Source organism: Taudactylus pleione, unplaced genomic scaffold (genome assembly GCF_031769625.1).
Source record: "Taudactylus pleione unplaced genomic scaffold, aTauple2 ptg000515l, whole genome shotgun sequence".
NCBI lineage: Eukaryota > Metazoa > Chordata > Amphibia > Anura > Myobatrachidae > Taudactylus > Taudactylus pleione.
This window is the reverse complement of record NW_028284917.1, coordinates 302,605-329,614: the sequence shown is the minus strand read 5'-3', so window position 1 is coordinate 329,614 and position 27,010 is coordinate 302,605. Positions and strand designations below refer to the sequence as shown.

Genomic DNA, 27,010 nt, shown 5'->3' with positions numbered 1-27,010 from the left:
CTCTTACCAGGGAAGTCCAGGACCAGAGCATTGTGTCCCTCCTGGAGAGGGTCATGTTGGGAGGTATGCATAAAATAAGTGACAGGAAATTCTCCCGTGCACCATTTTGGGAGGTTGTCACTGCCATATAGCAACATAGAGGCATGGCAGACATCTTGGCTTTGTGATCACAAGATACTGGAAGAGGTCACGCCGTCATTAGCGAATCGTAATCATCCATATACAGTAACTGGGCTTTTACAATACCTGTGGCCTGGTCACATCCAAAACTTAGGGGGGAGATGTATCAAACCTCAGTGAGAGATAAAGTACCAGCCATTCAGCTCCTGTCAATTTTCAAATACAGCCTGTAAAGTGACAGTTAGGAGCTGATTGGTTGGTACTTTATATATTTTCAAGGTTTTCTACATATCCCCCCTTAGCTGATAAAAGTTACCTCACATAGGGCTACCGCACTCTCTCCCGCTCTACACACCTGGCAACTGAAGATACAAGAACACACATCTCTCTTCAGTCCATCCAGATGGATTCTACAGTACACTAGTATGGGGCTACTAAGAATGAATAGATTTTATGTATAAAAGGACTGGTCACGTGTGTAACACGTGTTCATGTAACAGAGACCCCGTTAGATGTGGACGTATACCCATATACGCCTTTAAGGTGGTGCATCTCTTGCGGGTACAACGTAACACAACATCCATCTAGCTGCTTCTGATTGGCTGACTATGCATTGATCACTACAGCTGATCATTAACATGGCGGCTATAATACTGTATACTGTATAAAGTCACGGCTGACTATTTGCATTGCTCGGTGCAAATTTCCATTTCGGACCGCTCCAGGAACAAAAAGATTAAACTTTTTTTTTTTTTTTTTTTAATAATTCTTTATTTTGAGCGGTCAGGCAAAATAAACACAAACACAAATTAGCAACAAAAGCCCATACAGACCAGATTTTAAATACAGTAGCAAGCAAAATAAAAAAATACCAATACTACAAGTCAGGTAACTAATGTAAGGGAGGGGGGAGTAGAGGGAAGTTAGGGTAAGAGAAGAGGGTGAGGGGGAAGGTCACGAAACAGTATAATAAAAACGAACACCCAAAAAGCATCCAAAAATGGAAGGAAACAACAGCATTGGACAGTGGAAACAGAGAAGTGAAGGAGTAAAGAGGACATTTTATTTGCAGCCCATGGGTCCACTCGCGAAATAAACCCTCAAGAGAAAGGTAACGTGGGTCTACGTTCAACAAGCAGCCAGGGAGCCCACACTTGGATAAAAACATAGCACAACAGAAATGTCCAGGGGTCTTTTTGCATTGGAACCTCCAGGAGGGAATTCAGGAGGCCATGAACCAGGTCCCGGAAGGGAATAACAATCAAACAGGTCCACCAAATATGGATCATAGTACCCCTGCGGCCACAATCCTGCCAACAATTTGGTGAGGAGGACGGGAACATTTTGTTAAGTCTCTCAGGAGTATAATACCAGCGATAAAACATTTTGTATTTTTTAATAATGAAAACAAGAGATGTTGATATGTTTGCCTTTAAAATAGATTTTACAGTGTAAGGGCCACATTTATTCATAACTATCCAGACAATACCCTATCTTTATATTTGACAATTACAATATTGCATTGTGTACAAATAGGGTAATGTGAATACACTTGCTACAAACACAAATGCTACAAGCTTTGGAGCTTGATGTACTGTATCTTGAGATGTGTTTGACTCAACTTATGCACATACTATAATTGTGCTTCTTTTACGCACATCTTTTCCTTTCTGTCTGGGGCAATGCACACGGGGCTTAGCCCCAGCCTGTTGTGGCATTCAGTAGCAACCCTCTTCCCTAATTAGGCTGCTGCTTAGCCACGCCCCTATTGCCCCGTCCAGCCTGCCCTCCTTCACTGATTGGCCTGCCTTACCCTACAGTGGGGATGCTCCTCGATGGTTCAAACCAGTGTAGGCACCATACCATCGATGTTAAGCACCATCAATGGTGAACCCATCCTTGTTTAGAGTGCGTAATTATAAAATGTCTAAACCATCGTTTAATGATTCTATTATAGCTTTTGTTTTTTGTGGGATGGGGGTGGGGTTCATCAATAAACTAAAAAAGATAATAAAGAAAATTAAGGTTCTAAACAGGAATTAGGTTAGAAATACATCCAATGCTTTAATTAATTAATATGACAGAAAAACAAAAATCTCAAACTAAACCTAGAAATGGTCCTGGGCCCTTGTCCTAGCAGCTCCCCGAGGCTGGGGCACAATGATTAATCCCTTCTTGCCCTGCTCTTGTGCAACTCCCTCTACGCTTTGCACAAACAGTCGGTAAAGTGCAATAGAAGAGGTGCAAGTGGGCAACAACATCACAAAGAGACGCGTCTCTGTAATATGTATGTTTACGCCCCGGTGGACGCCTGGTGCTGTAGCTGAGCCATTTGCTGGACATTTAACAAACACCCTGGGATTGAATTGTAATTGAGGTTGACAAAAGGCGAGACTATCAGCGGCGTGTCAGAAGTGATGGATTGCATTGTGCCATGCTAAGGAAATGGAATTGAGAACAATGCATTGGAACACACTGTAATCTTTAATTAAATGTCAATTCCTATGATGTGCAATGTCGGTGACAGCGCTTGGTCACTTCTGGATTGTTGGGAATGTTGCCCGTTATTGAGAGGAACAATAGCGATCAATATTAATCCCTGTACTGACGGACAGCCTACATCAAGGCCGGGCAGACTTTTCCATATGGCACTTTATCACTCTGCGGCTGACGATGTGCCCAGGTTTATTTATGAAAAGGTTCCTGCACTAAACATTATGCAGGCGTCCAAGAAAAAAAAAATAAAAAAAAAACCCCACCTGGCCAATTTCTGCTTTCAAAGTCTGTTACATAAAAAGAAGTTGGATAGTTTCTAAATGTTATACGTTTCCAGAGACTGTCGCAGGTAATAAAAATACATTTGAGGAAATATTTCTTACTGGACATGTCTTGTTAGTTTTGAGTGCACGTTTGAAGCCGGTGAGACTGGTAGAAAGAAACCTCTATATTTTTTATTCCTTCTTGATGGCAGATATTTCAAAGGAAGGAGTCAATTCTAGAAAGGCAGAGACTGGTCGTTTAAGAAACACCCCTGGATGGTATATAATGTTGAAGAGCAGTGCACTACTGTACAGACTCCAGTCTTCCTGTCCCTCCAGAGAGGCTTCATGCCCTGTTCCGAGATGGCCACTGAGATCACTACTGAGCATATGCAGGGGCCATCCTGTCTTTACTGTGAGAGAGTGGCATGGTGGGAGACAGAAGTCTCCTACTTAGCTCCTAAAGAGAACCTGGTTAACACCTGCATTTACAGCTGTCCCAGCATCCCTGCACGGCTACCTGTTTGCAGCATTCACTTGCTGGCTGGTGTGTTGTACAGAACCCAGCTCAGCTCCATTGCCAGTGTGCATGCAACAGTGAGTACGGTTGTACCTAATATATTTCAACAAACCAACACCACTGGTTAAGGAACTGGGCTGTTCATAGTCATCAGCCGGTGTGTGCCTATATAACTCTGCAATATCAGCACCTGTACACACATAATTTCCAACATATAACTTTTCCTGTCTCTAGTTGTAGGCAGGTAGGTATTGTTTCTCACAGATGTGGTCTCATAACATAGAGTCTATACACCATACAGCATGAGATGCCCGTTGTGACAGATCTGCTCTGAGAGGTATAGCATAGAGTTTATTTATTTAAATTGTGCCTCTTATTCACATCGCAGATGCAGCAGAACACCGCTCACGGTCAGTGGCGTAACTATAAATTTTGCTCCCCCATGCCCAAAAAGTTTCAGGCGCCCCCCCCCCCCCCCAAAGATCAAACACACCCAAAGACGACGTTTAAGGTGTGTGGCTACATGATACAGCAACATGCCTTACACATTATGACACACTAAGTAATGCCACTTATAACACAGTGTGCCACACCAGAATTGATATGACAGAAAACACATTACAACACATTACAACACATTATGCCACACCAGAATGCCCCTTACAACACATTATGCCACACAGCAATGCCCCTTACACATGCCACACAATAATGCCATGTATAACACATAATGACATACAGTAAAGCCCTTATAACAAATTTATGCCATGCTGTAATGCCCCTATTTCACATTATGCCACACTGTAATGCCACATACAAAACATTATGTCACACAGTAATGCCCCTTACACATTATGCCACACAGTAATGCCCCTAATAGCACATTGTGCACACAGTAATGCCAAATACACATTATGCCAAACAGTAATTCCCATTACATCCCACCCTGACAGATCTACTTCACCAACCCTCCTCTCTGCTCCTGCCAGTCTGTCATCTCAGCTCAAGACAGGTTGCACAGTTTTTATGTCCGTGTACAACCAGATTATTGGAAACATAGTTTATAACCTGTAAACTGTGTGTATCAAGTTAGTGCCCCTTATACAGTGCCCCAAAATGCAATGCCCCTATACTAGTGCACCTTATGCAATGCCCCTGTAGTTGTGCCCATTTTAGTAGTGCCCCCTGTAGTTGTGCCCAGTAGTTGCCCTCAGTAGTGAGCCCCCTGTAGTGAGCCCCCTGTAGTTGCACCCAGTATTTGCCCCCAGTAGTGAGCACCCAGTAGTTGCCCCCAGTAGTGAGCACCCAGTAGTTGCCCCCTGTGGTTGCCCCCAGTAGTTGCCCCCAGTAGTTGCCCCCTATGGTTGCCCCCTGTAGTGAGCTCCCTGTAGTTGCCCCCTGTAGTTAGCCCCCTGAAGTTGCTCCCCCCCTGTGTGCACACAAACACACACAAAAAAATAAAATAAAAAAAACACTTACCTGTATCCCCGCTCCAGTGCTGCCGCCGTCCATACCCCTGTGTCCACTCCTCGACACTAAGAGAGTGACGTCATTACGTCACTCCCATAGTGCTCTGCGGGACCCGGAAGACGGAGCTCACTCCTGAGCTCCATCCCCGGCGTCCGCTCCTCGGCACTATTGGAGTCCTGCGGGACCCGGAAGATGGAGGGAGCTCCATCCTCCGGCTGTCGCCAGGGGTTTGAATAGGAGCCGGGCGCCCGCTGGTATCACACTCAGCGGGCGCCTGGCAGATGGAGGGTGCAGGGGGTGTGACCGCACCCCCTGCACCCTCCGTAGTTACGGGAGTAACTACTGCCCCCGTCGCCCCCAAGCTACCCAGCGCCTCCAAGCCACCGCGGGGGCTGCGGGGGCAGTAGTTACGCCTCTGCTCACGGTGTAGTAGAGACGCTGGGCTGCGACTTGTATAACATGTATAAAGTCGCACATAGAGCACAGCACAGACTCAGAATCAGTTGCACACAGATGTACAAATGTCGCACATCAAATTGATCAGTGCATTCGAGCAAAGTAGTTTTGACACTTGTTGAAAGGCTCCTGCCATTCCAAGCTACACGCCTGGCTCTACCACTGGATCCAACAGGGAAATTGGCGCCAGTCTCATTTATCCCACTTTCAGTTGTTTAATATGTGTGAATAAGACGCACAGCGAAAAAGACGTTCGGCTGAGTCTCCAGGGACCTGTCGCACCAAGAGAGAGTATTTGTGGCGACTTCAGCATCAGCGTATAAGGATACATCTGTATTTTTTAGGAGCAGCTCACCTGGGCCTGATTTTCTTAAGGACCCTCTGGACAGGAAAATGGAAAGTGGTTAAAAAAAAAAAGAAAAAAATTATATTTCTTAAAATATAACATTAAAATCTGGAATTGGAATGATAATGTCTTTAACCTAAGCTCCAGGACACTATCAGATTACAAAATGGCAGTAATTAAAGCCTTCAAATTTACCAGTACTACCTGGTTGGATCCTTTTAAATTTGTTTTTACCTATATCCAGAAGTTTGTCAGAAAAATCACAGTTTAAAAAAAGATTATCCATAAAAGAATCAGAAAATAAATGTCAATATGCCAATAACCAGTATGCACACCCATCATTTTAAGAATAATTTTTATCCATGACATATAAAAGAGATTATTTCTAGACAACATCCCCAAAATGCTATTGAATGATGCACACAAACTATAAAATAAAAAGTACAAATGCAATTTAAGTATGAAAACAATGATAAAAAGTCTTCAGGAGAGTATCACAATGAACTTCACTTCATTCATTAATCACCACCTACAGTCACTAGTTTTCAATAACAAATCCTACATGATTATAGAACATAAAGAAGGGCTAGATGCTATAACGTGGTTTCTTTCTAGGACTGATTATTCAAAGGACAACACTGATTTTTTTAAAAAGACGAAACAACATTTATTTAAAATAAATTCTTTTTATAGCAATTTTTTTTTTTTTTAAAAAGGTGGGGACTGCAATGGGGGCTATATGCTATATGTTATTCTAATCTCTTTATGGCCTATAGGGAGGAAATGGTCATATACTATACATCGAGTGGTCTTGGTATCCTGGAATAGATCAATAACAATATTTTTATTAGAAGAAAAAAAGACCACCTTTAGACAAATTTCTATGACAATGCTTTTAACATCACCCAATTTTTATATACAGGATGATTGCATGTAGATCAGAGGTTTTAAAAAAGCCACTGATTCTAATAGCTATATTGAATCATTGAGTGAACATCGCAAACTGGATGAATGAAGTACCTAAAAGACAATTTTTTTGGCATCTTAAACATAATTGTTCTGAAAGCATGGTCTACAGAGAATAGTGTGATACAATGAGTCTACAATTCCTCTCCAAAGGGTATGACAATAAGACTACTACTAAAGCCAATGGAATGTGTCGATAACTTCAAGCAGGAAGATTTATTACATCCCAAAACAAAAGCTAAAGTCCCAAATGATAAGTCATCACCAATTATAGCTAATAATTTATAAATGCCTTTATTACAAAGCACTGGGGACTACTCTGATAGGTCTGATCTTGCAACATAAAATACCAGAGAAACCCACGTTTATATCCAGTAAAGTCCCAAGGAACAAATTGGGCAGAAGTGTACTTGCGAATGAAGACCATTAGATATTCCAAAGTGGCTGATATTGATCCCAGACTCCAGTACAACAGGATGGGGAGCACATCTTTCCTCAGAAATGGCACAAGGAACATGGCCAAAGAAAGAGATAATCCATTTACTGTTCATGTACAGTACTGTACATAAAATGATGGCGGTATGGAAGTTCTTTCAGAAAGTCCATCAACAGGATGAAACATGCCAGGACCTGCTCAAACAACAGAACACCAGTAGCCTTCAAAAATCGAAAAAGCAAAAGTGATGATGAAGGAGGTAAACTTGCTACCCTGGATGGAAAGACATCTGAAGATACTTTCAGGTGGAAGAATGTTGTAGCAGATTAATTCAGCAGGAAGCAAGTGATTCTAGGAGAATGGTCCTAAATCAAGAAGTGCTTCACTCTCTGGCTGACAGGTTTGGCCTATTGCAAAGGGACATTGTGGTGACAGAAACCAATACAAAAAGGTACCATGGTCATATTCTCACCATGACATTAAGGGAACAGAAAGGATAGATGCAGTGTCACTCCCATGAAAGTTCAAGTCACCCTATGCCCTCCCTTTATCCTCTCTCATCTCTTGGGTCTTGACAAAGATAAAGTAAGGAAAGAGGTATGAGTAATCCAACCTTGGTTGCCCATGGCCTGGGAGATGCTTCAGGAGGAACCTCTGTTTTTTCAGTATGAATATATTTTTTCAGAGACAGCTTAGGAAGTCAATCAAGAAACAAGGAACACAAGAGGATCGCACTATATACAATCTAGGAGCATTCATTTCTGTCTCCACCTGTCTTGAATGGACTCTAACCCATTGTATTGGGTGCTATGGAATAATTGGAACAAAAGGAATTACCAGTAAGTTATCATTAATGATTCTGTGATTCCAAAAGGGTTAACTGATTAGAACCTTTGTTCATGCACCTTCTGATATACTTATGGTTCTTTTACAGTTAATTTAAGACCTTTTTCCCCTTCATACTTCTATGGTTACTTCTTGATTTCCCAATGATTATGGGATGTTTGCTTTGGTCCACTAACCGCTGTAGATAAGAGACAGTGATTATGGTTTATAGTTTTTACATAAGGTTTTATCACCATTTATTAGGTGACATATGATTTGTTACGATTCGTCCATTATTTCACATAGTAGACAAATAAGGAAGCGCATTTCGCTTAGGTGTAGTGGAACGCGTGCAGAAAGATCTTGTTACTTTACAGCACATGAATGTATTCTATAAGAGAAAGATAGTACCACATTTATACAATGTGTAGACAGAAGTGATTGGACACACCCGCACAAACGAAATGGTCCCATGCGTACCATTGCATACAAGTTCCAAATGGCCACTAACGTGGTGGTTTCGATAAGAACACTTTGTATGGAGGCCCATGCACCTGCAGTTCTACGGAAACAACAAATGTTATTATCAGGATGACAATGCTACCTGTCATGTTTCCAGGGCAACACTGGACTGGTATACAGAAAATTTGGTAACCCTAGATAGACTGACCAGCTCAGAGTCCAGATCTTAACCCCAGTGAGAACTTCTGGGATGAATTAAAGTGATGGGTGCATTCTAGGCGGCTCGACCTTCGTCAGTGTCACAGTTGGTTACTGTACTTAAGGCAGAATGGCAAAACATACCGCCTGCTGTCCAGGAACAGTTTGCCAAGAAGGGTGTCTGCAGTAATCACTGCATGTGGTGACCTACAAAGTACTGATGTCAATCACATCTTGTTGATCTCTTTGCTGTCAGTGTCCAATAACTTTTTTATACGCCTGTTTTGTCTATGATCATTTGACACTACTCAACTTTCATTAAGATAATGGTATAGTGTGTAGTCATATCTATCTAAACGGTGGCTTAAACACACAGGCTGATGATGAAATGGACTTAATAGAAATGCATATTACCTATTCTATACCGAATGTTATTAATGCTGTGTAATAAATTCAATGTTTGTAATGCATTTTACATATGAAACTACTTTTTTTTCTGTGTGATTTGTGCTATGTTTAGCAGTCATGTTGTTACTTAGTATTTATAGGGCCGTATTCAAATTGGAGCGAAAAGCCGTTTTCACGTGTTTTTGGCGGAAACTTTTCACCGATGATGTCATTTTTTGCCTGTTTTGATTTCACTCCGTATTCAATTTGGAAGACTTTTCGCCTAGGCGGAAAGTCAATGCAATGTAATAGTCGGAAAACTTTCGCCTATGAATAGCAGGCGGAAAAAAGTGCAGAATTGCGGGAACCCCCCTGCAGCCTTCAGACAGTCCCCCAAAGGTAAACTGTGTCAAAAATGTTTTAAAAAACCCTTAAGAACACCCCAAAAAATCACTTTGAATTTGCAGACAAAAAAAAAAAATGTTGGGGGACAAAGTTAAAAACTAGCGAACTTGACTCTGGGGGGTCCCGAAGTATGCCCCGAGTGTTATTTTTATTGCAGGGGCTTGCGGCAGGTGGATTTTTCACGATTTTTTCAACTTTAGCAACTTTAAAATATGCTGACCCCCATTTTCAAGTACCCCAAATTTGCTGGGATAAGTTATTTTCTGCAAAAAACCTCCTGAATACTATTCTGCACCACGTATAGAAATACGCTATTTAGCAGCTATTGAGCCCGTTTAAAAACAACAAATACCTTCAGCAAGCCAAATCAGGGGCTACCATAGAGAACCCCCATGTCAGAGCATCTTTTGGGGGGTGTCAGGCTGATTTCCCCAAATCTGACAGTACTTTCTGCTTGTTTAAGTTTCGCCAGGTCCCGTTTTCGTCTACTTTCAAATTGAATACGGCGATACGCGGGCACGCGCGTGATACTTTTCCGCCTGCAAAACAGGCGGAAAGTCCGGGGAGGCGAAAAAGTATCGCGGGTCCGCTCAAATTGAATACGGCTCATAATTGGGTGAAGTACAGTATATTAACATATCGGCCCTATTGATTCTCCTGACTACCTTGAAAATGAATTTTCGAAAAGCGTTGAGATGAGGTCTATGGGTACCTCCTGATACAGAGACAGGTGAAGGAGTAAGGTGCCCAGGTTGAACTTTATCCTATACACCTTGGACCTTCCGGCTAATGAGTGCAAGAGCCCTATTCCCCAAGCAGGCTTCCTTATGTTATGTTCTCTTAGTGAACCTATATGTGTGAGCGTGTTTTTAGCATATTTTCTGTGTTTTAATAAAAGGGTAATACAATTTGGCATTTTCTCTATCATAGATTGGTGTGACAGAAGGGAAGAGGAGAAATAGAGACAGGTATTGGAATTATGGCTGAAGTTACATTTGTTTTATTAAAGGCTCGTTTCACCCCTGGCTTCTAGCACGCCATCTGGAAATCTACCCATCTCATTTACTGCCACCTGGAGATTAATATTAGACTTTGGACATAAACTGGATTCTCCTGTGACCTGATATGTATTATATGACGGTCTATGCACTGTTCAGCAACTGCATCTCTCCTATAATGCTCAGTGCTGAATAAAATTAGTTTGGAAGAATAAAACAATAAAAACTTTTAATATTCCCATCCAAAAGTGAGCAAAGCAGCAACGTGTGCAGAGCAAACATCAGGGACCTGCTGGGTAGTCTGTACACCAGACCCCAGGTAAGTAACCACTTGGTGATGTAAGTAAAATGTATGGATTATATAGTATTTTTTATAAGAGCTGAAACAACAGTAACACATCCCACTAGCAATTTAATCTCGCTCTATATAAAATAAAGTTGCCGGATTAGGGGTCTGTGTGTTCGTTCAGGCTAATCTCTTGAAGCACTGGACGGATTTTGATGGGGTTTCACTATTCTATATGGTCAAGGAAGGTTGATATATAAGAACCATTCATCTGTTACAAAAGGGAGCTGAACAGTGACTATTTTAGTGAATCAATCATCGAAAAAATCTTGCATTAAACTATTGTAGAGGAGCTGCATAGGAAGCTGTAACAAGTGACAGAAAAAAATGTTGTGCTGTGTGTGTGTGTGTGACTGACTACTGCTGCAGGAGTGAGGGCTGCGCTCTGATTCCATCTCTGAGACACTGACAGCCAATCAGAGCTAGCAATGTGCCCTGTCGCTTAGCAGCAGCCTAGAGAGGGGAGAGATTTAGGGACTGAGCAGGGTCACATCTGAGGCAGACAGAGAGTGAGAGACAGCCTCCAATGAACCCATGAAGATGCTCTGATGCAGACACAGTATCCAGGAAGGAGCCAGGGGAGGCATAACTATCAGGAATTAAAAAACAAAACAAAACATTGCAACACCATCAAATGATTTCCATTCAATAGTGGCAAACATTGGACCGCCACCATAAAATGGTAAAGACACTACCATTGGAACAAAAACATTGATGCTTAGTAACCATTGGATTTCCGATTTCCATCCCTACACTGAACCTGCAGGTGGATGCCAGCCACCACTCCACCGTGAAGTGCTCCTTCTCCAGCGTGATGTTCCTGCTCAACCATAAGCCCTCGGTGAACAGGAAGCACCTCCCTTGGGAGTGAGCAGTGTTTTCGGACAGGGGCACCACGGCGATGAAGCTCAACAGGAAATACAGGGTACATTGTGTAAAGAGGACATTGCTCATCGCCATGTTCGACAGCTGGGGAGAGGCGCGCATGGAGGCTGCAGAAATGTGCACAGATGCCCCAGCCCCGGGGACATGCTGCTGACAATGCTTATGGTAGCTGCAATACAAATCTCTCATCCATTATCCTCCTGCCCTTCCCAGCACATCCCAGTGGCCGGGACTCAGCCAGCTGCAGGGCAGCAGCAGTGGGGGTTGTGGTGACACTGGTGGGATGCAGGGGGCAGGAGTGAGAAGCAGGGGGTTGTGGTGAGATGCAGGGGCCTGTAGTGTGATGCAGGGGCTGTGGTGAGAAGCAGGAGTGAGATGCAGGGGGTTGTGGTGAGAAGCAGGGGTCTGTGGTGTGATGCAGGGGACTGTGGTGACATGGGATAAGTTGTTATGAAATGCAGGGGGCTTTGGTGAGATGAAATTGGTAACTTATAACGATAAATAGTAATATACTAGCAGTAAAGCTTGGCATTGTCTGGGTTTTTTTAATTTTCTCTCTATCTCTACTGTCGAAGCTGGATAATTGGCTGAGACAAGATCAGTTTAAAATTGGATCGCAGCGACGCCATCTTGCGACTGGCCACAAGACGCCATCTTGGAAATGAGATCGCAAGACGCCATTTTGCGAATGTCCGCCTAAGCGCCATTTTAGATAAACTCACACTAGTACATGTGGCGATATTACTATTAGCATCATGTGATTGCATCTTTCACCATTTCTCATACACACATTAATAAGCACAATTGCGCTGTTAACTAGTCGCATATTAGCGAAAGCATAAGATCCTGTATGAAAACGCTGAATATTAGCTTCATGCACACGCATCTGCCCCAAGTTAACTAGCGTCTTTACATCAAACCCCACATACTCACACATTACATATTCACATACAAGGTTCCATAAGCTTTAAGGTATAAGATTCAAGTATGCACATTTACTATAATTGCTATGAAATAAAGATTATTTCGTAACTAAGGTTTTATACGTGATAAGTAAGCCATGTTTGGTATTGTACTGATGCGTACTCTCTCAACAGTATTCCGGTAATATCGATGGAGAGATCGCAACATGCATTCTCAACTTATGGACCGCTGAGACTTCAAGCAACAAAATGTACATTATATGAACAAGTCTTTATTTACTGTATGACTGTGTACGCAAAATAGCGTCATCCTTAGAGGTTTATAGGAAGGATATTAGAAGGTATAGGCAAGGGTATTCATAAGGTTCAAAGGCAGTATCGTTACTACCCCCATCTATTTCTCTCCACCTCTCTCCTTCTCTCGATCCTCCTCACTATCTCTTGACCCCCAACACTTTCTCCCCACCTCTCTCTCCTCCACCAAGTCAGTGCTCTCTCTTCCCCATGCCAACATTTTCTCCCCACCTTTTCGTCTTCCCCAACCCCCCCACTGTCTCTATCTCATTGCCTCTCACTCTTTCCTCTGCATCTCTGATACAGGTAGGAGGAGTTAGATCTACAACTGTCATTATCATTACATTCCAAAGTGACAACATAATTTTTTATCAGCAGTCGATATTATTATATAGATAGGTGCAGTTGCCTCGATATATAGAATAAGAAATTATGTGCAGTTAACAATATTTAAAAGAAAAACATTTCAAGGATATTAATATATATAGATATATACAGATGTGTGCTCATTTACCTACCATTAGCGCCAGATGCTTGGTGCACATTAGATGCTGCGCCATGGATTTTTTTTTTTTTTAGCATTTTCACATCTTTTGCACATCTCATAGCATCTTCTTTGCATCAAGTTCGCATATAAACAGGTTTGTGCATGGCAGTGTAAATGTGCATGATAATGCATGGCGGCATGCATGGTGCGGCTTAGTCATATCGGTCCCTGGTCTCTTGCATTCTATTCACAAAGTTGCATCTTTTTTTTCACTGCTATTTGTATGTAAACCCACTAGTGATGTACTAGGTATGCTTTCCTTTGCGTTAGCGATGCATAATTGGCATGGCTTAGCTGCATTTTTCATGGCGCGCCGAACAGGACTATTCGGCACAATTTGAGGATAGGTGTCTGTGGACACATCTGTATATGTAGAGGAGGCTGACTGATGGGTGCACCAGAGGTCTGTGATAAGCGGCCTAGGATACCCTGTGGTCCTATCACCATAAACCACTCAAAGAAACAGTAAAAGCAAATAATATAATGGGTATTCTTTGGCGCTAAACCTCTATTAACGATATATAAATATGGAAGTAACATCATATATAAAATTATCATGTACATTATAAAATAATGTGGATAAAACAATTTATGAATAAAATATATGCAAAGCATTCCAATACACTGTAGGATAGATAAAAATGGGAGTCATTTATTTATAAAAGCATAAAATCTTACCCTTTTAAAAAAGGAGTAACAACATTCCAGAATGATATGCAGGTGTTGTACAATAAAGATGCACTTAGAAAATACCATAAATGGAGTTCATACCAGAGGTATAAACAGAGGGTCCCCGTGACACCCGGATCTTGAAAGACTTACAGACGTTTATCAAAGGGATGAGGATAAAAGGCCCCAATGCTTACAATTTGATGTCCTTCTTTGGTCAACATAGTCACACCCTAATGCGTTTCCACCAGCTCACTGGGCCTTGATAAAGACCCAGTGAGCTGGTCAAAACTAGGGATGTGCGCCGACCTCCATGTTTTGGATCTGTATCTCCATGCTGTGGATCTGAATTTGGTTTTGGCAAAACCGTCCTTACGTGTTTTGGTTTTGAATCTGTATTTGTTTCTAAAAAATCATAAAAACTGCTAAAATCACATAATTTGAGCCTGTTTTTGTTCCTATAGTTTTACTAATCTCAATAACATTAATTTCTACTAGTTTTCAGTCAATTTTGACCACCTCACAGCTCACAATATGGTTTTCTTAAAATTTAGGCCCAAAATTTCCATGAAGCTAGCTGGCTGACTAAGCTAAGTGGCAGCAGTGGGTGGCACAAACACGTGGCAGTTCAACTTCCAACATGGCACATAAGGAAACATATGTTTTTATTAATCAAGTGGCCTAAGGGAGATGGAGTATATATGTAGTTGAAGGCAGGGAAAGGAAGGGTTGATTCAAAGTAAATTTCATTTAAGTTTTTGATTCAAAAGAAAATTTATGAGGGAGGGAGGTGGGGAGTCATTTTCAAAGAATATTCGACTCATTCACATCAGTCCTTGCCCCAGTTGAGCTCTTGTGGTGGTCCAGTATTTTTTTTTTTAAATGAAAGGTGCAGCAGGATATGCTGTCGGTGGCACCACCCAAAACGGAAGCTCTTTTAACAGGATGGGGGCAGAGGGATTTCTAAAGTCTGGTACTACACATCTGTTATCATTGTGCTTCTGGGATTATGGATGGGAAGGCTGGGAGGGGAGGAGAGAGAACATCTCCAGATACCATCACAAAATAGCCTTTCCATTTGGTGTTTGAGTTGCATCTGACCAAACATAGCTGTTATGATCATGGAAAACCAAGCTCACCAGGTTGGTATCTACAAATCAAGGTTGAAAAAAAGGCATAAGAGTATTTAGCAAGTATAACTATTTGCGATATTAGCTGAAATAAATACAGCATGAAACTATAAAAAAAAAAAAAGTAAGCATCAGAGCAACGCCACAAAAGCATGGCAGTTTAAAAAAATATAGGACATCTACTAAACTTTTGCAACACAGCAATGGCAGACAGGATGGCAGTTTCATAAACTACAATTAAAAATGTTAGGCAGCAACGCCCCAGACAGCACATAATGCAAAGAAAAGAGGTGCAAGATGGAATTGTCCTTGAGCCCTCCCACCTACCCTTATGTTGTATATAGGACATGCACAGTTTAATAAACGAATCACTTCAGCGACAGGGACTGCCAATTGTGGCCGAAGCAATTCGTTTGTTTTGGCCCCCACAAAACAAGCTACCAATGGGCAGCTGACATTGCTGGCAATGATCTCTCTGTGCACAAACTGGCTTTACAGAGGCAAGATGTTGTCGCCATCATCATCCGATTCCTCACCCTCATCAGTGTGTACATCTTCACACAATATTAATTAGTCCCCGCTGGAATACACCATTACACTCTCAGGTGTCTCTTTAATTTTTGGATGTAATTGGCGGTAAAAGGTCTTCCTCTTGAAATTTGTAGTTCAATTTGATGAACATCATCTTTTCCACATTTTGAGGAAGTAACCTCCTATGCCGATCGCTAACAAAGTTCCCGACTGGGATGAAAACTCTTTCTGAGTACACACTGGAGGGTGGGCAGCTCAAGTAAAGCAAATCCAGTTTGTGCAAGGGCCTCCAAATTGTCTTTATTTCCTGCTAGTAGTGAAACAGATTGTCTGACATGCCTATTTGGAACCTATCATTAAAATAGTCCTCAACCATTCTTTGAATGGTGACCGTTTCAGATGGAGTCACGGTAGAGGTCTCATTAATTGTAGACAATTCTTTTAGACTCAACCAGATGTCAAAACTTGGTTGTGTTGTCTCATCTGCATCACCAGTGAGTCTTTTTTTGGGAAAGTTTAATTTTTTCCTGGAAGCTGCAGTTGCTGGAGAAACTGAAGGAGGAGCCATTGCTGTATCACGTGTCGCTGAGCTGACAATTTGCTTACCAACAGCTCTTTGCATCTCTTCAGATCTGTGTTTGTTGGGAAGAAAGACACAACGTATGACAAGCCTGGTATTGAGCGCGGTCACCAAAATGTATGGCTCCGATTGGAAAATCCTGGCAACCCTTGAATCCTGGTGAAGTGAATAAAGGACTTGATCTACAAGTCTGATGTGCTTAGCGGAATCGCTTAGTTTCAGCTCCTCCTTCAGTTTCTCCAGCTGCTTTTCCAACAGTGTAATGAGAGGAATTACCTGACTCAAGCTGGCAGTGTCTGAACTCACTTCACAGGTGACTACTTCGAAGGGTCTCAGCACTCTACACAACATAGAAAGTATTTTCCACTGAGCTTGATTAAGGTACAGTCCCCCTCCTCTTCCTATTTCATACTGCGTTGTGTAGCTTTGGATGGCTTTTTGCTGTTCCTCCATCTGCTCAAGCATATAAAAGGTGGAGTTCCACCTCGTAACTACCTCTTGCTTCAGCTGGTGACAGGGTAAATTCAACATTTCTTGCAGATGCTGCAATCTTCTACATGTATCTGCTGAATGGCGAAAATGCCCAGAAATTTTGCAGGCCACTGAGAGCATCTCCTGCATGGCCCTGTCATTTTCTAAAAATGTTTGCACCAGTGTGAGAAAAACATGGGACGTGTTGGAATTCACACAGCTGTAATGCTCTGACAATATTGGTGACGTTGTCAGAAATCACAAATTCCAAGTGGGGTAAGCCATTTTGCAATGACTTCCCTAAGTTTTTCTAAGAGGTTGTCAGCAGTATGCCTCTTAGTGAAACAGGTGATACACAGAGTAGCCAGCCTCTGAATAAGCTGCTTTTTCTTGATGCTGCTGTTGGTGCCGCTGAAGGCACTACACCCACACAATGGGCTGTTACAGTCATGTAATCTTGCATTTACCCTGTTCTACTTGTCCACATATCTGTGGTGAAATTGACAGTGGGCACAACGGCATTTTGTAGGACACTAATTACGTTATTTTTAACGCCCCTGTACAGGCTGGGAATTGCTTTTCTAGTGAAGTGGAACCTAGATCAGACTTGGTAGCAGGGACAGAGGACCTCAATTAACTGTCTAAAACCCACTGCACTAATGGTGGATATCGGACGCACATCTAATAGCATCGATGTTATGGAGTCAGTGATCCGCTGTGCAACTGGGCGACTGCTGTCATACTTGCTCCCCCTTACAAAGGATTGTTTAACAGTCGATAGTTTTTTTTCAAACTACTACTAGTAGTCTTTCTGGTCACCTTCTGGGATGAAGATCCACTTCCAGGAGCAGCAGGCATAGCGCTCAATGATTCTTCTGTGGAATCCAGGATAGGGGAGGACTGATTTAGCCTTATCAAATTGGATGCAGGACTACTTCCGATCATGATTGAGGATATTGTTGATGAAGGTGTTGGTGGTGAAGATGCCAGGTGCTTGGATCTAACAGAGAGAAGGGAGCTAGCTGATGCTGGACTGCTTGTTGTTATTTTTTTCGCCAAAGTTTCTGAATTTTGCAAACACGTTGGATGGATGCGCTGTAGATGATGTAACAGGGAGAAGGATCCTAGATGGGTTGGGTCCCTACCTCTACTTACTCTGGCATGACAATGGATACAGATGGCTTGACAATTGTTGTCCGGATTTGGGTAGAAATGATTCCACACATAAGAAGTGGATTTTTTTTGTTTTATGCCCAGGCATGACAATGGGCTTTTCCTTATCATGGGCAACAACTGTGTCCACTGGGGCTTGATTTACACAAACAACATCCTTATCAACAACATCCTCATCATCAGCATCCTCATCATCAACATCCTTATTAGCGTCAGCTACACAAATATCCTCCTCATCCTGGTGCACTTCCACAGAAGCATCCTCAATTTCTATGACAGCATGTTGACTTGGCTGCTCATCCTCACATTTGCAGAGAACGCACAAGTCGTGGTAGGATACTCCGCTTTGAGTACAGTTTTGGAAAGGTCAGGCTCACACATGGCACCCTTATACCCTCCTCAGGGATTTGTGACATTTCTGAGCGCACAGTTGGTTCCTGTGCCTTAACGATTTTCATTTTTTTAAATGTCTACAGGGAGAAGGGCTTACATCATCATAAGAGGCAGAAACACCAGTCATAATTAAAGGCCAAGGTCTTAGCCTTTCCTTGCCACTTTGTGTGGTGAAAGGCATATTGCCAATTTTATGTCTTTCTGCAGCTAACTTTCCCATTGATGTTTTTTTCTTTACCAATGTAAAAGATTGGTTCTTTGATTTTAGATGCTTTGACTTAAGCCCTATATGCCCTTGGGAATCGGCTTTAGTAGATAACATAGACGAACTAGTATCGTCATGACTGGTGGCACTGGTAGCAGCTCCAGCCCTAGTATGTGGTTACTGCTCTCCTCTCAACTGATCGTTTTCCATATCAACAAACACAAATGAAGTGGGGTACAGCACACACATCAATTTGTACCAATTTTAAATATTACACTGCGGTATCAATGACCTACAGTGTCACAATATTTTTATGAATAAGAATAACACAGTGCACTACCGCTTACAGTGTCACAAGATTTTATATGAGTAAAACACTGCACTACCACTTACAGGGGCCTATTCATCAACACTAAAATAAAATTTTTAAAAGGACATTTTCCTTAAATACCGTTATTTTAGAGTTCATGAAGAGACTTAACACAGAAGATATCAATGATATCTCCTGATTAAGTCCTCCTGCGTTAATTTCCACACTGCGCATACATTAGTACACTAGCATGGGGATATGGAAATTATGCTATTCATCAAATTCCGAAATTTAGCAGGGCCAAAATGCCTGGCTGCATACAAGCAGTGAAATACTGATTTTACGCCGGGGCCAGTCACTAGAGTGTGACGTCAGGCCCTGGCAACAGCAGTCAGTGTGAGAGACTAGGTAAGAGGAGGGGGCGGAGCAGAGGGGAGGAGACGTGAGTGGAGGAGAATGGTCACACAGCCTCCTCCTTGTGTGTTACGCACTGCCACCGAACATTCAACCACTGATGCAGGGTGCGATGCAGGGTGCGATGCAGGCATGTTCGGGCCCCATCTGCCTGCGATGCATAATGCAGTAATGGGGTCTAAACATGCCTGCAGTGCACCCTGCATCACTGCAGTAGCAGAGCAGACAGCAGTTCCATTAGGATTGTTTGCTTATGAAAATAGAAAACAATGACCAACTGGTCGCGGCTGCAGGGGGGAGGGTTGGCGGGCCCCTTGAAGCTTCAGGCTCTTGGGAAACTGCCCAACAAGCCCAAAGAAAGAGATGGCCCTGGCCCCAACACTGCAGCCTTAAACAGACAGAGCAGCACAGAGCACGTATGTTCCCTGTACACTATCCACAGCTACAGTGAAAATGGCAGGACCTTTATAGAATCCAAAACCTGCGAGAATCCGACAGTTGGAGGACGACGTTTTGCCTCATTTTGGATTCCGAGTTAGGTGGGAAAACCAGAGCCGGACTCGGATCCTACTTGGATCCCCTATGTTCGAGTGGGTCCGGTCCGCCGACAACCGGACCCGCTCGTCTCTAGTCGAAACGCGTTGGGAACCTACTGTACCTTGACGCATGAGCATTGCAACTTAGGTGCATGCACGGTTTACTGATAATTGCTCAACTCTGTAAAGATTTAAATATTGTGCAACTCAGAACCAGGCACATATATCATACAGTAGTTGCACACATTCTTGCTGTCCCAAGGCAATGCGGGAGGTGTGGTGCGGACATGTGGGCAGTGCCGGGGGGGGGGTGATGGCAGGATCGGGCCACGATGACGTGATTCAGCGCAAATTGCTTAATCAGCTGCTCAGACTGCCCAGTTCACTTGGGAAGTGGGTGGCCAAGGGCAGCCTCCGGGACTTGTCCACACTTATGGTGTCTGGGAGTATGAAATATAAAAATATCCTAAGCATGTGAAAACTATAATTACAACCCTGATTGCAGTAATAAGCTTTTCACGTAGTGCCAGGATTTAGGGGAAAAAAAATGTTTCAGAGGTAGCGGAGTGATACTCGGTAATCCTAGAGGTGCCAGCGCATAGTGGTAAAAGTTTGGTCACCGATTCCCTGCGTCGATGCTTGCAGAAGGACACATGCACGAGCTTCCTGGCCAAATCTGGTCTGCGTTCTAGATGCACCAGCGCAGAGAGCGACACCCCAGGCAGGAAAGAGGCACTGTACGGGGTGTGACAGGTGCAGGGTGCTAGAATGAACACTACAAATTTGTGCTTTCAGTTCCAGCAATGTGAATATTATTTTTAACTTTAGTTTCAAAACAGATTTAAAAATGTAAAAGTCTTTAAAACATAAATTGATTTATAAAAACTTTCTTTACCCTGCCCGTTATCGTTTACTTTATTACATCCTGAGCTAACAATAACAGAGCAGGTGTTTGGGCGATACACGTATCCTGGTCAGATGTGTAACAGCACATTGCTGGGCTCCATCACCTCAAGGAAGCCACCCCAACCCCTAATTAAGGTATTACATGGTGAATAGGTCTCCCATGCAAAATGAACTTACAGTCAGGTGCATAAATATTGGGACATTGACAGAATCTTCAGATTTTGGCCTCTAGTCACCACCACAATGGCTTTGAAATGAAGGAATTACAACGGTTTCTATATGTGCCTCCCACTTTTTAAGGGGCCAAAAGTAATGGGACAAACTAAACAATCCTAAATCTAACTTTCACTTTTTAATACTTTGTTGCAAATCCTTTGCAGGCTATTACAGCCTGAAGTCTGGAATGCATAGACATCACCAGATGCTGGGTTTCATCCCTGGTGATGCTCTGCCAGGCCTCTACTGCAAATGTCTTCAGTTCTTGCTTGTTCTTGGGGCATTTTCCCTTCAGTTTTGTCTTCATCAAGTGAAATGCATGTTCAATCGGATTCAGGTCAGGGGATTGACTTGGCCATTGCATAACATTCCACTTTTTAGCCTTAAAAAACTCTCTGGTTGCTTTTGCAGTATGCTTCGGGTCATTGTCCATCTGCACTGTGAAGCGCCGTCCAATGAGTTCTGAAGCATTTGACTGAATATGAGCATATAATATTGCACGAAACACTTCAGAATTAATTCTGCTGCTTTTTTCAGCAGTCACATCATCAATAAATAAAAGGGAACCAGTTCCATTGGCAACCATACATGCCCACGCCATGACACTCCCACCACCATGCTTCACTGATGAGGTGGTATGTTTTGGATCATGAGCAGTTCCTTTCCTTCTTCATACTCTTCTCTTCCCATCACTCTGGTACAAGTTGATCTTTGTATCATCTGTCCATAGGATGTTGTTCCAGAACTGTAATGGCTTCTTTAGATGTTGTTTGGCAAACTCTAATCTGGTCTTCCTGTTTTTGAGGCTCACCAATGGTTTACATCTTGTGGTGAACCCTCTATATTCACTCTTGTGAAGTCTTCTCTTGATTGTTGACTTTGACATATACACCTACCTCCTGGAGAGTGTTCTTGATTTGGCCAACTGTTGTGAAGGGGTTTTTCTTCACCAGGAAAATAATTCTTCTGTCATCCACCACAGTTGTTTTCCGTGGTCTTCCGGGTCTTTTGGTGTTGCTGAGCTCTCCGATGCGTTCTTTTTTTTTAAGAATGTTCCAAATAGTTGATTTGGCCACACCTAAAGTTTTTGCTATCTCTGATGGGTTTGTTTTGATTTTTCAGCCTAATGATGGCTGGCTTCACTGATAGTGACAGCTCTTTGGATCTCATATTGGGCTCTATTTACTACAATCCGCATATTGAATGCGGATTGTAGTGTGATATTACCAAGTGAATTCGCATTGCGAATTCAGGCAATATCACAGGGATTTACTTGTGATAAAGCTCTGTCCCTGCGGATCCCATGTGCACTCTAGTCGCTGTATTTTCGGAAAAAATACTGCGACTAAGAGCCCGCGCATGCGCCGACCCACCGTCGCTGCTACCCCCCACCGACGCTAAGCCCCGGACCCCGTGATCGCGGACCCCCGTGACCCCCCCTCCCCCCCTGCGACCACCCCTCCCTTCATTACACTTACCTGCATCCTCCTGGCCTCCGGTGATCTTCTCCGGGCTTCCCGATCAGGTGATCTCCCATACTGCACTGGGACCCGATCACCTGATGACCGGGCCGCAGTGCACTGTGGGAGACCAGCTGACCGGAGAGGAGCCATCACCGGAGGCCCGAACACCGGTCCCTGGATTCAGGTAAGTAAAAAAAAATGTTTCAATGTTTTTTTTCTTTTTTTTTGCAGCAATCAGCTTGCGGTCTATTTAGACCACATAGCTGATTACTGGTACCGGCTCCCGCCTCTGCTCTCCCCGTTAGAGCAGAGTGGGAGCCCGGTAACCAGGGGAGACCCTGGATAACGCCACCTCCAGGTGGCGTTATTATCACAGGGCTTCCCCCGGTATTTTTTTACAATTTATTTTTAGTAACTCTGGTCGGATCACATTTCCCATTACAATTATGGGAAATGCAATCTGCTTTACTAAAAATAAGTGATACTGGGGGTTGGAGTAGAATTTTACTAATTCTACTCCAATTGCCCTGTAATAACTACAGGTGAAACTAAAATAATGTGAAAAGGGTGTGAAAACACCCTTTTTCACTTTATTTTAGTAAAAATAATGTTAATAAATAGAGCCCTTTGAGAGTCGACAGCAACTGATTCCAAATGCAAATGTCACACCTAGGGCTCTATTTACTGCAATCCGCATATTGAATGCAGATTGTAGTGTGATATTACCGAGTGAATTCGCATTGCGAATTCAGGCAATATCACAGGGATTTACTATAAATCCCTTGCAGGGACAGAGCTTGTGATAAAGCTCTGTCCCTGCGGAACCCATCCGCACTCTAGTTGCGGTATTTTCTGAAAAAATAAAGTGACTAAGAGCCCGCGCATGTGCCGACCCACCGTCGCTGCTACCCCCCACTGATGCTAAGCCCCGCCCCTGCGACCCCCCCTCCCCTCCCCCCCCGTGACCCCCCCTCCCTTCATTACACTTATCTGCATCCTCCTGGCCTCCGGTGATCTTCTCCGGGCTTCCCGATCAGGTGATCTCCCATACTGCACTGGGACCCAATCACCTGATGACCGGGCCGCAGTGCACTATGGGAGACCAGCTGACCGGAGAGGAGCCATCACCGGAGGCCCGATCACCGGTCCCTGGATTCAGGTAAGTAAAAAAATTTTTTTCAATTTTCTTTTTCTTTTTTTTACAGCAATCAGCTTGCGGTCTGTTTAGACCACACAGCTGATTACTGGTACCGGGTCCCGCCTCTGCTCTCCCCGTTAGAGCAGAGTAGGAGTCCGGTAACCGGGGGAGACCCTGGATAACGCCACCTCCAGGTGGCGTTATTATCACAGGGCTTCCCGCAGTATTTTTTTACAATTTATTTTTAGTAACTCTGGTCGGATCACATTTTCCATTACAATTATGGAAAATGCGATCTGCTTTACTAAAAATAAGTGATACTTAGGGGTTGGAGTAGAATTTTACTAATTCTACTCCAATTGCCCTGTAATAACTATAGGTGATACTAAAATAATGTGAAAAGGGTGTGAAAACACCCTTTTTCACTTTATTTTATACCCCTTTTACACCAGAGCAAAAACCTGGGTTTTTGCTGGGTCTACCCGGGTTGCAGCTCAGTGTAAAAGGGTCCCTGAAAAATAACCTGGGTCAAGTGACCCTGCAATCCAACCCAGGTAGCTACCAGGGTTGGACCCAGGTAATGGTGCAGTGTAAACGATGCAACCCAGGTTATCTGATCTGGATCATGCCTAAAATGAGCGGATTGGTGGTTGTGGAGCAGTCACCTCCCACTTTTTATGACCTCACAGGTTTAGCAGGGCAGACCTGAGTTCAGTGTGAACAGGGCTGACCTGGGAGTAACCCAGATCAAAGGTACAGTGTAAATGGGTCTGACCTGGGTCTGAGCAGGGTTGGAACCATGTCCAAAAACCCAGGTCGGACCTGGGTTTTTGGTGGAAAAGAGGTATTAGTAAAAATAATGTTAATAAATAGTGCCCTTAGAATCAACTCCAGACCTTTTACTTGCTTAATTGATAATGAAATAATGAGGGAATAGTCCACACCTGTCCATGAAATAGCTTTTGAGTTGATAGTCCCATTACTTTTGGCCCCTTAAGAAGTGTGAGGCACATATAGAAACCGTTGTAATTCCTACACCGTTCACCTGATTTGGATGTAATTACCCTCAAATTAAATCTGAAAGTCTGCAGTTAAATCACATCTTGTTTGTTTCATTTCAAAGCCATTGAGGGGGTGAATAGAGGCCAAAATATGAAAATTCTGTCAATGTCCCAATATTTATTATCTGATCCTTAGAAACACAATAATGAGAAGTATTAAAACTAATACCACTAATTCAGTGACAGTCCTGGAGGAAAGAGCTTACACCCCAATTTGGGAGTCGGACATTCCAAAACAAAAAACATTTTAGGATAAGAATTACAAAGCTCAGCATTGGTAGCGCCACCTGGAGGCAAACAGCATTTTAACATTTGTCCTAAAACTGTGATAGTTTGGTCACCGAATGGTTCTATTTCTTGTCATGTTACATAGAGAAGCAAAGTTAACTGTCCGCCCCCCCACCACCTCAGACTCTCTCCCTCCTACGTTAATCTTACAATAAAAAGGTGGCGCAGGTCGTATCATATGCAGAACTCAACTGGGGCTATATAAAATATGGAAATTCTGCGACTAGACCATGAGCTGTGTCAGGGGTAGGCAACTTCAGCTGCTGTGGAACTACTCGTCCCAGCAGTTTTGCTGTTAAGGCATGCTAAAACTGTGGCAGGGCATGCGGACATGTGTAGTTCCAGAAAGCTGGTGTGCCACAGTTTAGCTACCCCTGAGTTACTGTATATGATATATCACATATACATTACTTACAACATCAGCGACCGGCATACATTAAATATGGTGACTGACTAAAATTGTGTGCTTGACATTTTATAATACCTCCAATTTAAAAAAAAATAAAAGATGTATGTCTGCGCTGTTCCTGAAATAAATAAATAAATTATATATATATATATATATATATATAATTATATATATATATATATATATATATATACACACACACACACACACACACACACACACACTGTTATATGCACACAAAATACTCAATAAACTCTTAATAAATGTAGGCAACCTGGATAGCTCTAAAGGTGCATACACACGCAACGATTTTTTGAACTGTATTGTTTATCATTCAATCATTGAAAAAATCGTTCACTTTCTGAGTTAAAATGATGAACGATTATCGTTCATGCCCGTTCACATTTGTAGTTTGTAGTTCAGTCAGACTGACCAACTCAACGATTTTCAGTAAGGGAATATGCAAAAATCGTTTGTAGTTCAAAAAAATCGTTCATTACATTTAGTAAATGAACGATTTTAGTAAACGATTTCCGTTGATTTTTCACTTGAAAAAATGAACGAAAATCGTTTACTAAAATCGTTCATTTACTAACATCGTTGTGTGTGTGTGCAGCTTTAGGATAAACCTTAGTCAACCTGCAGGAGCATAGTGCAGATTGCAGCAATGAATGGGTTAAATGACCCATTAAAGGCACAGGCCTCTATTCCCAGTCCTGTGCTTCTCTGTGCGACCTCCTCCCCCATCCCTGGCTGCTGCTGATTCTGTGCTCACTGTCAGACTCAGACCGACCACCCACCCAGCCCAGAGCCCCACAGACCACTGCTTACCCTCCTGCTGCCCAGGCTGCTTCCCTCTGCTCAGGAAGGTTTTGGGCAGAAGCAGAGACACACACAGAACCAGGCCGGAGAACAGGGCCACCCTCTGTATAGTGGACAGAGCCATTGTATGTCCTACAGTGTGATGGGGAGAGCTGCAGCAGGGACACAGGACAAGGCGAGTTACAGTATCCCCATCCTGGGAATGGCTCAGCCACTGACAGCTGCTGTTACAATAGGAGGATAAAAGCTGCATCCTGAAAAGGAACAAACAATCCTATTGGATGCCCTTCCCTGCTGCCCATTGGTCCAGGAGGAGGATATGTGTATCACTAGCTGATACCACCTGCACCAGCGTCTCACAGCCCTCATTCTGATACAGCCCATGTGCCTTTTTCCTTTCTTCTATACTGGTATACATTTTTGGCTGTGGATAGTGTTGTAGTGTAGTTTATGGTGTTATTATCAGGAGTGTCTGTGTTGTCTTCCTGAGGTGGGCTGGGATGAGTAAGTATGGGGAAATAACAGAAGTGTTTGGGGACTGTAGATGTGCGTTATGCAAAAAAAAAACTCTGGAGGTGACATCACTGACACTGGTGGGAGGGGTCAGAGTTCAGACCAGCTGTCACTACATTTCAATATGATGACATCATTTTTATCACTACTTAGCTTTACATTTGTATGGTGGCAGGAGCAGAGTCATGGGCCGTTTCTCAGTAAATAGTTACAAAGTGACTGGCGTGATGATACATTGTTACATGTAGGAAACTCAGGAATGGATAAAGCTGGGGGACTGGGTGCTTGTAACAAGGCCATCTAATAAACCTGGTAGGGAGCAAAATGAATAAAGTGCAGACTCCAAAAATATACTGGTAGGTTAATTGGCTCCAAACAAAAATTAACCCCAGTGGGTATGTGTGTGAGCATGTGATAGGGAATATAGATTGTAAGCTCC

General features: G+C 43.0%; 1 protein-coding gene across 1 annotated transcript in view; it reads right to left on the bottom strand.

Moving 5' to 3' along the window:
* Positions 1-26,253, bottom strand: part of RIC3 (RIC3 acetylcholine receptor chaperone) — a 50,937-nt gene extending 24,684 nt beyond the window's left edge. The window contains exon 1 of the mRNA XM_088450304.1: positions 26,068-26,253. Within this exon, the coding sequence (XP_088306430.1) occupies positions 26,068-26,182 (115 nt within the window). The 5' untranslated portion in view covers positions 26,183-26,253. The remainder of the gene's footprint in view (positions 1-26,067) is intronic.
* Positions 26,254-27,010: the final 757 nt, after the last annotated feature.